The sequence below is a fragment of the Anser brachyrhynchus genome (assembly GCF_964034855.1).
Source record: "Anser brachyrhynchus genome assembly, chromosome: 5".
Taxonomy (NCBI): Eukaryota; Metazoa; Chordata; class Aves; order Anseriformes; family Anatidae; genus Anser; species Anser brachyrhynchus.
In genome coordinates this window covers 36,535,528-36,550,317 of record NC_137699.1, presented here as the reverse complement: position 1 = coordinate 36,550,317, position 14,790 = coordinate 36,535,528, and the positions used below count along the sequence as shown (strand labels likewise).

General features: G+C 43.9%; 1 protein-coding gene and 1 long non-coding RNA gene across 4 annotated transcripts in view; one reads left to right on the top strand and one right to left on the bottom strand.

The window, feature by feature from the left end:
* Positions 1-1,592: 1,592 nt before the first annotated feature.
* Positions 1,593-14,790, bottom strand: part of LOC308196333 (L-lactate dehydrogenase A chain) — a 93,184-nt gene continuing 79,986 nt past the window's right edge. Inside the window, exons 1-8 of one of the 2 annotated variants that reach the window (XM_080595216.1) lie at positions 8,215-8,349; positions 6,471-6,602; positions 5,604-5,721; positions 4,684-4,857; positions 4,056-4,229; positions 3,084-3,201; positions 2,568-2,691; positions 1,593-2,412 (exon numbers count right to left, since the gene is read on the bottom strand). In XM_080595216.1, coding sequence (XP_080451342.1) covers positions 2,248-2,412; positions 2,568-2,691; positions 3,084-3,201; positions 4,056-4,229; positions 4,684-4,857; positions 5,604-5,721; positions 6,471-6,596 — 999 coding nt within the window. In that variant the 5' untranslated portion in view covers positions 6,597-6,602; positions 8,215-8,349 and the 3' untranslated portion in view covers positions 1,593-2,247. Of the gene's footprint in view, positions 2,413-2,567; positions 2,692-3,083; positions 3,202-4,055; positions 4,230-4,683; positions 4,858-5,603; positions 5,722-6,470; positions 6,604-8,214; positions 8,350-14,790 lie in introns of those variants that run through there. The other variant, XM_080595215.1, reaches the window with a different exon arrangement.
* Positions 6,612-14,790, top strand: part of LOC308196339 — a 45,670-nt gene continuing 37,491 nt past the window's right edge. The window contains exons 1-5 of one of the 2 annotated variants that reach the window (XR_013952144.1): positions 6,612-7,449; positions 10,159-10,266; positions 11,901-12,052; positions 12,190-12,348; positions 14,053-14,202. This is a non-coding gene — a long non-coding RNA (uncharacterized lncRNA). Of the gene's footprint in view, positions 7,450-8,390; positions 10,267-11,900; positions 12,053-12,189; positions 12,349-14,052; positions 14,203-14,790 lie in introns of those variants that run through there. The other variant, XR_013952145.1, reaches the window with a different exon arrangement.

Below are 14,790 nucleotides of genomic sequence, written 5' to 3'. Positions count from 1 at the left end.
TAGAATTGTGTACAATGTACTTTCTTTACAAACAGGCCTGACTTATGGAGTGTCAGCTGAACCATTCTTTTGTTTTACTTTTGAGATTTGGAAGATACTTCAGTGTCCTGAACTAGAATAATTCACGTTTGGTGTAACAGCTCTCTTGTGACTAATGAAAGCTGGAAACATTGAATTTTGAGGCCCTGCTGTTTGACCTAGCTGCTATATTGACTGCCATCAGATCATGGTCATCGTGGACTGTATCTTACAGTACCTTAAGCCTTGCTGTGTGTTGCATTTTTTTTTTCCTGTAGAAAATGCTAGGAAAAACAGAAGGGCCTCTACATTTGCACTGCCTGTGAGGCTGATAATGCTGTGCACCATCATGCCATGAGAGGCAGAGGTTCTGGGAGCCCACAGTGAGAAGCCTCATGGTTAAACCCAACACACGCTGCAGAAGAGGGTAGGTTGTGAGGGAGAGCATCACTCACCTTGGAGTGCTATACGGATACGTGGTGCTGCTCTTACTGCCTCCCAGCAGCATGCTGCTCTCCTCCTCCATTTGTTTTTGTAAATTAAGACCCACAGGCTGCCTTGGCAAAGCTAGCTTGAAAACCAAAATTTCATGGTTTGAATGCAATAATCAGTGCAGCTCAAAGCTGGGTCTTTCTTAAGGCTTTTCATGTTACAGTTGGATCTGAAAAAGGTTGTGGATCTTCTAAAAACTTTGAATAGGGCTTCATACCATCTTCCTGCTGTATGCATAAAACAGGTGCTCATAATTGCTGTTGCTGTGTGCTCTCATTCCAGGTGCTGTTCTGATCATTTAGGTTGAAGAGAAAGCAGTACAATAGCTACAGCTTTTCCTTAGTTACTGACTTTGCTTCACAGCCTGTTTCAGCTTATTCTGAAATACTTTGTTCTGAGGAGCATCACCAGCTGCAGTCCATATAGAAGTCTACACTTGAGTGAACCAGGTGGTGTTTCTATTCCTGTTACATGCCATGTCCTAATGTTAGGAAAAAGAATAAGGCCTTTCCCTCTTTGTTATAAGGAGGTATTTTTTTTCTCATATATTGCTAAGACACTTTATTCTTCTTCATCTACCATACTGTGGGCTTTGCAGAGTAACACTGCTCGCTGTTACTATACATGGTTGCTATTCCAGAGGAGATAATTTGCTGTACTTGGCAGCAGGTTGACTTTTTAATGGATGTCATGTACTCACTGTGGAGAGACATTTTCCTACCTGTTGTTCAGCATGCATGTAAGGAAAACATTTCCTTTGTTACATCTATTTTCTCAGATAATTTATCAATAACATCAACAGTTTCTTTGCACTAATAAGGCAACCAAGTTTAAGTCCCAAGCATTTAAGTACTTCTCTTGGTACTTTTTTTCTGCACTCTTAACTCAGAAGTCTAGTGTTATAAAAGTTTACAAAGTATTTGGAACTGACAACAGATTAGCTTCATACGCAAGATTTTTTACAAAGGTGAGGTTTGCATTAGTGTGAGTGAAGGAATATATGTGATAAAATCACTACTGATTTTAAGTGGAGCTATAGTGTAGAGAAAGCTGAAAGCTATATAAAGAAAACTGAGGAGACATAACAGTTGATGGTTTATTTGGTGTTGGAGCTGGTACTACAGGTGAACAGTTGCTGTCTTGTTGCATACAGGAACTTGGAACACTTTTTTAAACATGCTTTGGAGATAAACTTACAACTAGTCTGATACAGTACACAAAAATAAGGTTCTCTAAAAAAAGTATACACAAAAATTCCAAAGCAGTTTTAGGAAAATATATTTGGACCAACCAACAGTGAACTATTCAAGCTATTCAGCTGGCAGAGAAGGCTTGTCAATTGGTTTAACAATCCTTTAACTGCAAGAAAATAGTCTTTGGTTTCACGTTGTGTAAGTTGCTAGTTACTTATTGTTCTGAGCCAAGGTTTAAACAAGATGAGGAAAAGGCAAAGGGGTTTCTAGGCAGTGCTGCTTTGAATGCTGGATTTATGTCACCACTTCACTGTACAAGACTAGGTTCTCTCTAGCTCTGGCTAAGAACACAAGTGTCTGAGCATGGGGAAAATCCTAGAATAGTTTCCTAACGCCACCTTTAGGAAACTCCTTTGTTCAGATTTTATTTTTTATGTTCTAGTTGAGATACATACATTGAAGGATTTGACCTACTTGGAAAGTGCAACATTAAGACAAACCACTAAACCTGTTAAACTGCAAACACTGAACTGCTTGAACAGGCTTAAAACTGTAGTTCCTTCTGGATTCCCCAGAGTGTATCTGCACTCTTCCTTAATTTCTCCTCCTCTTCAGGTTTTAGGATCATCTTCACCACATCAGTGATGCCATTATTGCCCAGTACACAAGGAACACTTAGGAAGACATCTTCTTTGATTCCATGCATGCCCTGAAAAGTAGGTAAGAATAGTTAGTTAGGATAGGCCTTGTGTACGTGTTTTACAGAGTATTCTAATATGGAAAACTGAACTAAGTTTAACAAACTGAACTAGAATGTTACCCCTGTTCTCAGTTAAGACAAAGTTGGCAAAAAGGGCTGCTCACCTTAACAACTGTAGAGATTGGGTGCACTCTTCTTAAGTTCTTCATAATAGTTTCAGCTAGATCTGCCACAGAAAGGCCAATAGCCCATGATGTGTACCCCTTCAGTTTGATGACCTCATAGGCACTGCAGAGTAAAAATCACTCATTAAAAAAACAAGTAGCTTCATCTGAATGTTTGTAGGAAAGGCACGTTGGAGGTGCCTTAATCTAGAGAGATCAGAAGCTTCACTGATCAGTGGACAGGACTGACATGAACAGGTCTATACTACGCCCCTCACTAACACTGGAAGTTTTGAAGCTAAAACACTTTCCTTATTTAAAGCTCACTAACAATGAAAAATTAGCTCTGCCAAATTTACACTAGTTCTTAAAACATTATTCCGAGTTGTATTGTTTCTGTACCTTGACATTTGTTTTGGGCCGCTTACTAAACCTGATATAAATAATGCAGTTTAGAGATGATGTAGTTCATCATTAGTCCTCACATTCAAAAAAAATAAGGAAATCAGTATTTACCTGTCCACCACCTGCTTATGAACTTCCTTCCAGTGTTCCTTGTCTGCATCGGTTCCCAACTCTGGATGAAGAGCCTTCAGGGAGACGCCAGCAACATTCACTCCACTCCAGACAGGTACTGAGAATTGCACAGAGATTAATTGCCTCACAAGATGAAGAATCTTGCAAACATAAGACTTAGTTTTATCTTCCTCAAGTTAACAGTTAAGATAGGAACTAATTAGATTAATCTATGGCACATGTTACAGATTTAGAAGTGGCTTTGGTCTCATAGGTCATACTATATTTAATCTAAATTGTGAGCTAAGAACATGAAGTGATTTTATGCTCCTATATGTGACATTGCAGGGTTTTAATGTACCATTATGAAAGCAAAACTCCTAAACAACATGAACCAAATTGACAGTAACACTGTACTTTGCAGCAGTTTCTCAAAATAAAAATTGATTCCAAATGCATCCTATTGGGTGTCAGGAAACAGACAGTGCTGCTCTGCTGTTGCTAGAGGAAGTGCAGGCTAAATGAGGAGAACATTGCTCTCTCCTGTCCTCATCTAGACTCGACTCTGCAGTTCTATTCCTAAATATAGTTCAAGGAATAGAGTGATGCCAGTAAAGACAACTGATTTGACTACCGGTAGATCTACTGCAGATCTTTGGGAGTCCCTTGCAGAGAACTGTACCCTCTTGCTTCCTCAGTTTGCTTTTTGGAGAGTTATGGGAACAACTTAGCGTAGAAATTTTTAGCCTCCTTAGGTTACAGTAATGACCTTTTCCAAGCAGCATAGCTCAGGTCAAATATAGATCATCTAGGGTTACTCTGTGCTGCAGAAGACTTAAAGCAGGACTTGCATTCTTAAGCTGCTGCAGTGCAAAAGCTTTCTGAGCAAAGTTTTGCTGTAGCCTTCACAAATGGTTTCTTGAAAACAAAGTATAGAAAGAAAAAACTGTAATAGCCAGATTTCACCCTTACCACTGGAATCTCCATGCTCTCCGACAATCCACCCATGGCAGCTCAGAGGATGGATGCCCAGTCTTTCTCCCATGAGGTGGCGGAAACGAGCAGAATCCAGGTTGCAGCCACTACCAATAACACGGTGTTTAGGAAAGCCACTGATCTTCCAGGCCACGTAGGTCAAAATATCCACTGTAAGTAGAACAGGGAGGATAAGTGCCAGTCATCAAGTTTGATAATTAGGGTGGTATCTTCTGTTCATCTGTAAGGGTTTTTATCTGCATGCTAGTTGGGTGGAATAGAGAATGAAGTCATGCCCATCACCAGGCTAACATGATGACTGTTTATAAAAAGACAAAATTAAGAGGCTGTTTATGCTATGCATACAGTTAACAGTGCCCCGTACTGTGTCCTCTGCTAAAGATCACTTGCAACCAAAGACCCAAATTGGAAGGAACCTGGTTTACTTCTCAGAGAACCAGCTTGCTGAGTGTGGAAAGGACAATGACACTTCTTGCTATGTGCTTATTTGGCATAAGCACTTTCCAAAAGCCTGTGCTTGGTCATGTTAATATACTGACCACCTTACTGAAGAAAACGCTCTTCTCTAAGCCAAATCCTCTTGCCAAGGCAAAACAAGACAAACCTGGATTTGAGACAATAAGCAGCTTGCAGTCAGGACTGTACTTCACAACATTGGGAATGATGAATTTGAAGATATTCACATTGCGCTGCACCAAGTTAAGGCGGCTTTCTCCTTCCTGCTGACGGGCACCAGCAGTGACAATAACCAGCTTGGAGTGGGCGGTCACACTGTAATCTGCAGACAAAAGGCTGTATCAAATGACCTGTACACATGGTTCAGGACAGGAGTTCAATTGCTTTTTAGCATTGATAACTAAAATTCACAAGCTTGAGGTTGCTGAAACTTCAACGGTAATTGTTACTCTAGACTTTGCTTCTACAGAAAGTAGAAAATTCTTTTTTAAAACTGTGGCCTGTTGCCACAGGCAGCAGCCTTAAAGGCAAGTCAATATCTTAACATGCAGAACTTAAGCAATGGTATTCCATACTTCTCAGCCATAGGTAGATATAGGGTAGCTGTCGGGATGCCCTCCAGTGCAAGTGTTGTGTAGAAGAGTGTAGAAGAAGGAGGAATGCTCTGCTTTCATAATCCATCACCTGTGGACACTGGAGCTGAGTATTTACTGGGGTATGAGATGGCTGCTACTTGCCCCAGCCAAGCCACCACTAAACTGCAAGCTGTCAGACACTTACAGCTGACAAGCAAGCAGTAATGCATTCAGAGGCTAACTGCCTGTGAAACAATTCTCAGAGGTCCACAAGTACTTCAATTCATCTTTCTATACTGAACGTATTAGTTGGATGGCCTTTAACAAGGTGTATGAAGCAATGTCAGCCGAGTACTATTTCTGTAGGAACAGAAATGAAATCAGCTCCCCTTCTTATGATTAGGATGGCAGGCTCAGTGCTAGACTTGGATGACCAGTTTGAGATCTGATGCGCTTATCTCCATTTGCAAGTACATTGGAGCCAACTACTTGCCTTTCCCAGAAGTAATCTTTGGTGTTCTAAGGAAGAGGCTGCCATGCTGGAGATCTAGCATCTCTCCTCTCAGCTTGTCCTCGACAACATCAACAAGGGCAAGTTCATCAGCCAAGTCCTGTGTGAGACCAAGATTAAAAAGTAAGTTTATTTCTAAACAAAGAACTCAGTTTGAAAAATGAAGTTACAATTCTTTTAGAAGCAGCGATCCATTTCAGCAATTCTGTTCACATCTCTCACTTCACTAGCTCCCAAGACAGGTATTTAAGTTAGTCTCCTGGGATATCCCCTTTGAATTAGTTATATACTTTCCATATCCGCATTCTGCATGGAATAGTTGCACAATTTAGCAGGACATTGACAAAGAATAACTTAGTAGTTGTTCACAGACTAGCTATTTTAGAGTTAAATAATCCTAGTGTTATTGTAGCATTTTCAATGATTTCTGCATTGCAGAGTGCCTAGGACCACTTTTTGCAGTTCCCACGGCAAAGAACTGTTCCATCACTCCATCTTTTTTGCTTCAGACTAAGAATTAAGCCATTTTGTCTGCCTGTATGCTTGGAGTGTTAAAGGGCTCCTACTTAAAAGGGCATCTGGAATTTCAGAGCTGCATTCACCATTGACTAAGTTAGAGTATGTTGTGTCAGATACTAAGGAAAACTTGGTTTAGAAGAACAACAAGCTATTGACAGGAAATTGCTGAAGTTAACTTCTTCATTTCAGGCCCGAAAATCAAGAAATGTACAACCAAAAGTTCATCATGTGCTAGCTCAATTAGTCTAATAAGGCAGATTACTTTCTGTCCTTCTTTTTAGGTCTCAAGTAGTCCAAACTGTGCTGCTTGATCCCCAGCTTGACACTTACCCTCATCAGGACGCTGATGGCACAAGCCATTCCGACTGCACCCACACCAACCACACTGATCTTATTGTGGGCATGGCCATGCTCCTCCTTGTGGACATTGTGGATGAGCTGATCCTTGAGAGACATGGTACACTGCAGAAAGGAAAGCAACAGATTATCTCTCCAGTCCTTGGAGCTTTCACTGACACGGGGATATTTGTATCAAGCAGACAGACTTTATTAACAGATGCTAAGAAAATGAATATAAATCACAACAAAATAATTAAAAACTGAATTAATCATGACAATCCACTGTTTAAGCTTACTATAGAGTTGAGCAGTACAGATTATGTAGCTGGATAACTTTCCAGCATTATTAGTAGAATGGTTTAAATCATCATCTGTGTTACATTTCACTACAGGAAGCCATTTTAGTACTTTCAAGTACAGCATAGTCTGTCAGTTTTCATTCTGCTGCCCTGAAAAACTGGTACTCTATGCCTCTAGCCTTTCCAGAGCTGCAGTCGTACAACAATTTGGCAAAGCCTTCTTAAAAAGATTATGATCCTCAAAGTGTGCTTTATGGATTTGTTTCCAAGTGAAACCGTACTGCATTGAAATACCTAGTTCCTTGTGTTCCTGAAACATGATACTCTGAGTGGCATTACCAACCCTCACAGCCTCTTTTTTTTTTTTAAGCTACCAGCTGCACAGCAGCCTGGTTATATGGGCTCTAACTAACCTGTGCCAGCCACAAGTGTGCTGAAACACCCTGATAATGAGGGAGTAGTGTGCTTTCACCCCAAGATCCTTTGCTTTCCCAGGCAGTGCTGTGCTGGCATCTGCCCAGCTTCTGCTTCACCAGAAGAGCCCAAGGCAGGGGCAGCCCCACAGATGAATGCAAGCACAGACACAGCTCGATTCCCAAGCTAGCGCTGAACAGGCACCCCTTCGTGCAGTGCAGGAAAGGCCACGCAGTGAGGCAGAGCTGGCAGGGCAGGTAAAGGCTAAATGGGGTTGAGGTGGGAGGGACAGGAAGCCAGCAGTGTGCGCATTTAGGAAAGGCTGACTAAGAGCTGCAAGCAAAGACCGCCTTAAGATGTCTCCTGAAACGTGGGCCAGCATGGCGCGCGCAGTCTGCACGTGCCCAGTGCTCCCCCAGCACTTGAAGCAGCACAACGTGCAGGGCTGCTGAGGAGTCTGCACTCAAGCATTTCAGAGTTAATTCTTGAAGTGTTTTCAGCCTGGTAGTTCATGGAAATCAGCAGGTTAGGGGCCAAGCAGTAGCTGAAGGTACATTTCAGCTCCTTGTAGAGCAGCTTCGTGCTAACATTCAGTCGCAGCCTGGAGCCATGCCTGACCCCAGGCCCATTTCCCCCCGGCTGAGAGGAAGCTTGGGGCGGGCGCTGCGGCAATCACGCCGCTTGCACAAGGCCCGCGGGCAGGGCAGGGCAGGGCAGGGCAGGGCGCGGTGCCTCGCCCATGCGGTGCCGGGCTGAGGGCCAGGGCAGTGCCGGCAGCCCCACCGCTGGAGGGGCGCGGGGGGGGGCCGCGGCCAAGCAAACGACACCGAGCGGACGCCCGCCACCCCCCCTCCACCTCCACCTTCCCGGGCGGCCCCTGCCCCCCGCAGCCTCCACTCGGGGGCTCGGCACCCCGCTGTGCCTCCCTCCCTCAGAGGGAGCTGAGCCGCAGCCCCCAGCAGTGGCCGGGACCTCCCCACCGCCCCCTCAGCCTTGCCCCCCGCCAGGCGCCGGCCACCTACCCCTGATCTCCTCAGCCGAGCGCGGCGGCGATCGTGGCGGGGCGGGTCCGAAAGCCGGGCCTTAAGTAGGGGCCGGGCGGCTGACGTGAGGCGGGCGGGCCGCGGCGGCGGGGACGTGCCCGCAGACACGTCGGGGCGAGGGGGGGCGGCAACGGGGAGCCCGCTACAGGCCCCGCCACCCTGCGGCCCCTAACGGCTGCCCAGGCGGCCGCTGAGGGAGCCTGAGGGAGCCGGGGGGTGCCTGCGTGCACAGCACGGCAAAACCCTGCTGCCGGCACCGGGGCTTCGCGGAACTGGTTTTAGTCCTCCCTCAGATTGATTCCCGCCGCCTGCTGAAGCCCTTGGGGTTTATGGCCCCCTAATTGCGCTGCCGTGCTGCCGGATGGAGCCTCTCGGCTGGCGGCTGGAAACCCGCTTCTAATTTCCATCTCTGTCTATTGCTGTTTGTTTTTTTTGGCCCAGACATCCTCCTCTGCTGTTTGCTTCCTCCTTCCCCATATTTGTCTATCAAATTCCCACTATTTTTTTTCAAGTTACATAAGCTAAACCCTGGCAGTCTTGCGTGATACAGGCCATGCTCTGATCACTGGGACGTCCTTTCTGCAGGCCTCTTCCAGTTTTAATTGTTTTCTCTTGAGAGAGGATGCTGCAGTGGAGTATTTTAAACAGCCTTCTCAGTGGTGCCTCTGTCGTGAGCATTGTTTTCCTGTCGTTGCTGGAAATACCACAAGTAGACGTGCACTTGTGTTTTTCAGTCACACCACAGTCAGCTCCCCGTCACCGGGTGGCTCCTTAGTACAGCCAGCTCTTTCCCCTCTTCACTCACTTCTTCCTAAGATACTAACAGAGAACAAAATCTATGTTTTATTATTCTCTGGATGTCTGAACTTTGGATTTTATACTACAGTACAGGCTTGTCCCACAAAACTGTTTTTCCATAAACCCATGCTACCTTTTAGCCCTTTGTTAGCTGAATTTTTTGTTTGGAGTAAAAATTCCCTTCAGAAGTTTTCCTGGAGAACTGCACAGACATCAAACGCACAGTTCCGGACCACTTCCAGCATGGCTCCCTACTTAAATGTTCGCTGTTCTCCAGGCCCGTAGTAACGCCTCTGAGTCAGTTAGCTTACTGAAAATCCTCACACCTGGATTTGTGGTTAACTGTGCTTCAGTATTCTGGGATCGAGACTGTCTGGTTCTTCCAGTTGGAGCACAGTAGCCTCTGTTCTGCTCTCCACGTGTCTGCCTTCATTTATTGTGATGTAGCCATTTCTCCCTTCTACTCCTTCTCTTAGACATCCTCTCTTTAACCCATGGTCTAACATGTTCATCCTCAATGAAAATCAGGGAAGCAGTCATTTAGGCTTATGGGAGTAACTAGTTTACCTTTATTGTCCTGTTCTTATATTAGTGATACTCCTTTTTTTCTTTTTTCCCCCTAATTTTCTTGTGGCTGTGGTACCTTTCAGGTATTTGCCTTAGCTATCTTTTGGGTTCTAACTCTGGCTGATTTTTGGCAATACCTATTTGTGGCTTCTAGGATATATTTGAATTCCTTTATGAGGTGATTATCTTGCTATGTCAGAAGGCCTTCCTTTCTAATTCATCCATTTGTCTTCCTCTGCCTATACCAGCTCTTCCAGTTCTGCTTTGTCTGGGATATCCCTTCTCTTCTAAAGTCACTTTACCTAGTTGTTAGTTGATTTACAACTGAAAAGAATGTATATTACCATGGAGGTCCTGATCTCTCCACCACTTCATCCCATTCCTAGCACTTGCAAGCCTAAAACAAGGACCTCAGTCATGCTAGACTGGTCCAGATTATGTGGACATGGGTGCATCTTATAATGTGTGAGACTTGTACTCATCTACCAAGCTCTGCTTTACAAGTGAAGTAATTCACTGCTGCTGTTCAACGCATGCTAATACCTTCTCACTGACCAGCCCAGAGGCAATTCCTTTCTGCCATGGTGATCTGATGGGAACGGTAGCCCAAAGCCTCATCGTTTCTTTGAGAGTCCATTGGCAAAACAAAAGAAATAAGAAGCACAGGTAAGAAAATAACTAAAAATGTTTGAAACATTGCATAAGGAGAGATTTGCATGAAACTGAAGTCAGAAAAATACAGTTTGGGTTGTGTACTGAACCGCCACAGGTTCTCATTATAAAAAAAGAACCGTTCTACCAAAGGAGGTTAGATATAATGACCTGTCAGTTGCAAAAAACAGATGTGCTTTGTTCCTTGCCGCTGAGTGATGCTTGTGAGATGTGCGTCATGGGCGGAGAGAGACCATAATAGCTGTGGTGTGGAAGGGAAAGTGCTGGTAGGTGCTGAGTAGGCCTAATGCTGCAGGAATGCAGAATGAAAGGAAACCGTATAATGTAGTTCTGTCATTCTGTATTACGCTGGGTTCGCTAAGCATCTTGGTCCATCAGCAGTCCCAAGAATGGATTAGGAAGTTTAATTCTGCACCCCAGGAATCTATCCCTACAGGGGTTTTGTATGAATGGGCCTAAACTTCTCATTCAGAATTGGGGTTCTGGACAGCATCTACACTGAGTGTTAACCTTTGTCTGCTGGGATAGAAACTGAGCACTTGACAGGAACAAAGATCAAGAAATGTTTTCTCTCTATAAAAAATTTTGTTTCTGAAGATTTTGAATACAAGTGGCTTCTAAGACGAGACCAGTTGGGTAGATTAATGGGCATTTAAAAATATATAACTAGTGTAGAGCGAGTGGTATTTTACTACTGTCATAGCAAGACCAGCGATTCTAAGAGGAGAATGTTAGTATTGTAACATTGCTTTTATTCTGTGGCTCAGGCATATAAAATTGAACATGGTATTCAGGGTAAAAGTTCCAGTAAATTCTTCACTTGCTTGTGTCTGTGCTACTTGTTACTGAGAACAGAACCAAGACCAAATCTCCATTATTTATAACATAAGGTAACTTATAGCATCAGGTTCTCCTCATCTGTCTGGTGCCTGTTCCGATACCAGAGGTCCTGCCTTCAGTAGAGTAGACCAAAGCAAGGATGTAAGATGTTTCAAAACCATCCTGGTCCTAGCATGTCCTCAATGATGGTGAGCAGATCAGAAGCCTCGTTTCATTAAAAATGAGTGACAGCTTTTAATATGCCGGTGTTAATTCACCTGGGTTGCAAACAAGAAGGCTGCGAACGCCAAATTTTTCCTTTTATGTGTCCTTTGTGATCTTAGTAGCAGCAGTAGATGCTCAGGAGGAGAGCAGTCATCTGTCATGATTGACAATGATTTTCTGCCTCAGACGGCTTCTAACAGAGAAAGCTCGTAACAACACAAACTGAATGGGGTGAGCAAATGAAGGGCATTGTTCTTGCACATGGAAGATGGAGGCCGGGTTTGTTTTGATTTCTTTTGAGTGACTGACTTTGATTGTAGGGATGGGGCCAGCTTTCCTCACTTGTACACATAAGGAGTTTTACTCTTCCCGTCAGTTTTCTGCTGTTGCCTTCCATCACGGTAGCAGGAGGTGGTGTAGATAGAGGGATGGCGATACTTGAAATGTGACAGGGTCTCTCCAGGGAAGCTTGGCCCTTCCTCAGCCTGCTTGTCCTCTTTTCCATGTTAGCTTTCACAGATTAAACACGAAAAGTAAAGCAACAGAAATTGCTGAATGTGGAAATGTTTCTGTTTTCTCTCTAGGAGTATCAGGCAGAGCCTTTCCACTGACCTCAGGTGGCATTTGATCAGGCTTTGGATGATAACAGAAGGAAAAGATTCACATTAATCAATGTGTTTAAACTACGAGATACCGATTAAACCTTTATCACAAAGTCCAGAGACAGTTATACAAGGTGCGTTCAATATGTGTCTCTTGCTTTTTTTCAGTTAAACACTTACAAAGTGTTAGTACATTTCTCTCCATTTTGCTAACATGCAAGAGGTTTTACATGGTGTTGTTTCATTCCTACACTTCTTGCCATTTGCTCAGGTCCTTGCTCCTGAAAGAGTAAGTCCAATCTGATGGTGCTGCTGGGGTGGATGAGGACACCAAACCACGACCTGCACATATTTGCTGTATGAGCAAAAGCCCAGCTAGGAGATTGGCAGTAACCCAATGCCACTGCTGGTGCTGACCAGCCCTGGAAAGGTCAGTGAAATCTCTCTGCTCCACCTGAGATTTGAGGTCTAACTTGCTCCTAAAAATCATCAGTTCCCAGCATAATCAGTCCTGCTTTTGCTCTGACACCATCAATGACTTCTCTTTCATAAGATGTCAGTGTGTGCAGGAAAGACCTGGCACTGGACACAGCTGTGTCATGTACCAATCTTGTCTCTTCCTTTGATTTATTCTGAGGCCTGAACAACTCCTTCCAATTTTATGGCTTCATTTCTCCTTTGTAAAATGGATAGGGTCCTTATCTACCAACCCGGTGGTGGTACTGTAGGAATTAGTTTATTATGAAACACTTCAGCATCATAAAGCAAAATGGAAATGATGGAGGTTCTTTCCCTAGATCAGAGGAGGCTGGGCTACAAAACTGAGTAGCTTGAGATCAGAAGATTGTCATACTCTGCTGTATCTTCAACATCAGAAAAGCTCCCAGAGCCAGAATTCTTGCAATTTTTAGATACTTCTCTGGGTAGGATACAGGAATTTGGTTCACACTCCATAAAATCCTTATTTGTGTTCTACAAACTTCAGCAGTATAGCTCCATCAAACCATTTGAACTGATCCAAGGAAACTAAAAGCTAAAAGACGAGTTTCACCTTGCCGTGCGCTAACAGGTATCGCTGCACATACGGCATTACGTGTTACATATCGGGTGGTACAAGGATGTAGTGCTTTTGCTGCTTCTCTCCCTCTTTTTCTTTGCACCGTCATTGTGGCGAGTGGGCGGGGTGGAGTGGGGGCTGGGGGAAGCACTAGCTGATGCAATTCTCATTTCCGGGTATTTTTTACTTAGGTATTTCTACAACCTATTTATTGGTGTCCACCAGGGTAATATATACATGGAGACCTGTGTAAATAATTGTCACTTTCTGAAGATTCTTTAATTCCCAAGTGCCTTTTTGTTAGATGTAGCTAGAGGTAGCTGGACTAAGCAGAACATGTGACTGTCTTGCTCTCTAAAGGACTGGATTTACTCATGGAAGCATGAGTCACTGTGCAGGATTCTCCAAGCCAAACCCATTCCTGTTACATAACTGAATATTTACTCATTTACTTAGGAACTGCAGGAAACGGGATGCTCAGATAAATCACATGGGCATAGATAGATAGAAAGGCAGCCGGGTGGACAGGAACCACTATTCAGTCTTTGCCTAGCATAGTCGCAAAGATATCTCAGCCGGTTCAGCACCTGCCTCCTACTGACTGTCCAAAGGAGTGTTATCCCTACTGCAACCCCACCGATGCTGTCTGGCTTCTAAACTAGCAGCAGAACTCTTACTGTTATTTAAGTTGTTCTTGAGTGCCTGGCAGGTTGCAGTAAGTGGAGACTTTCTATAAATTACAGTAGGGAGCCAGTGGGATATGAGAGGAGAGCTGCAGACTGCTGCCACTGCTGCTTGCCAATTCAAGAGGGTAGGCAGGTTCAGCAGCAAAAGGTCAGAGGCATGTCTCTATATTCCATCTGGAGCAGAGACCTCCTTGCCCCTATTTTAATATTCATATTCATTCTGCAGCTGTCAGTTTTGATTTTCCCAAGATCCCTTCTCAGCACACCACATGCCAACAAACTGGTTAGCTCAGTGTAAAGAGCAACAGAGTCCTGCAAAGGCAGGTTTTTTACTGGTTCAGACCTTTTGGGACACAGTACATTTAATGACACAATATTGTCTCTCCCACAGCGAAAAGCATAAGTAAATCCTCCTGTAAGAGGGAAGACAGCAAAGAAGATGGTATCAGACCCATCAAGGGATGTGGAAACAGATGTGGATGTTGTGTGGGTTAGCGTGTTTCAAGGAATAAAAGGAAGATGTGTTACTCAGGACAGCAGAGTAAGTAATTGATCCATCCTGTCTCATCCAAGTGTTCTCTTTCTCAGAGATACTTTTGCAGCATTTCAGACCTTGCATATCTGATCAACCCTCAGTGTATTCAAAGTGATAGCAGATTATGTATTCTCTTCCATGCCAAAATGACTGTGGCCAAGCTCTTGTTTCTACGAAGGTCAAGGAAGTCCTAGAGAATGAAAATTGTTCTATGTTTTCATGAAGGACACACTTGAACATGGAAGATACCTGTCCTCAAGGCTTTCACTGAAAAAATCAGTGCTATAAAGCACAACTTTTGCACCTTTTGTTGTTTCCTGGAGCTTGTAAAATATGGCTTAGTTCCTGTAACTCTTTGTGGGCCCCAGGGAATAAAACCCAGTTCTGTACCTGGAGTGGGAAGGCCAGAGATCGAGACATAATCACATTCTGGTTTTGCACATTCTCTAGCGTATATGGAAAATGTGTGCGCCTACAAATGACTGTATGTAATAAATGATTATCCATTCCCTGGGGAAGGCTGTGGGAGAAAGAATATGAAGCTTAACTTGCAGTTCAGTAAACTTATCAATAGCATGGAGATGGGCAGCCAGT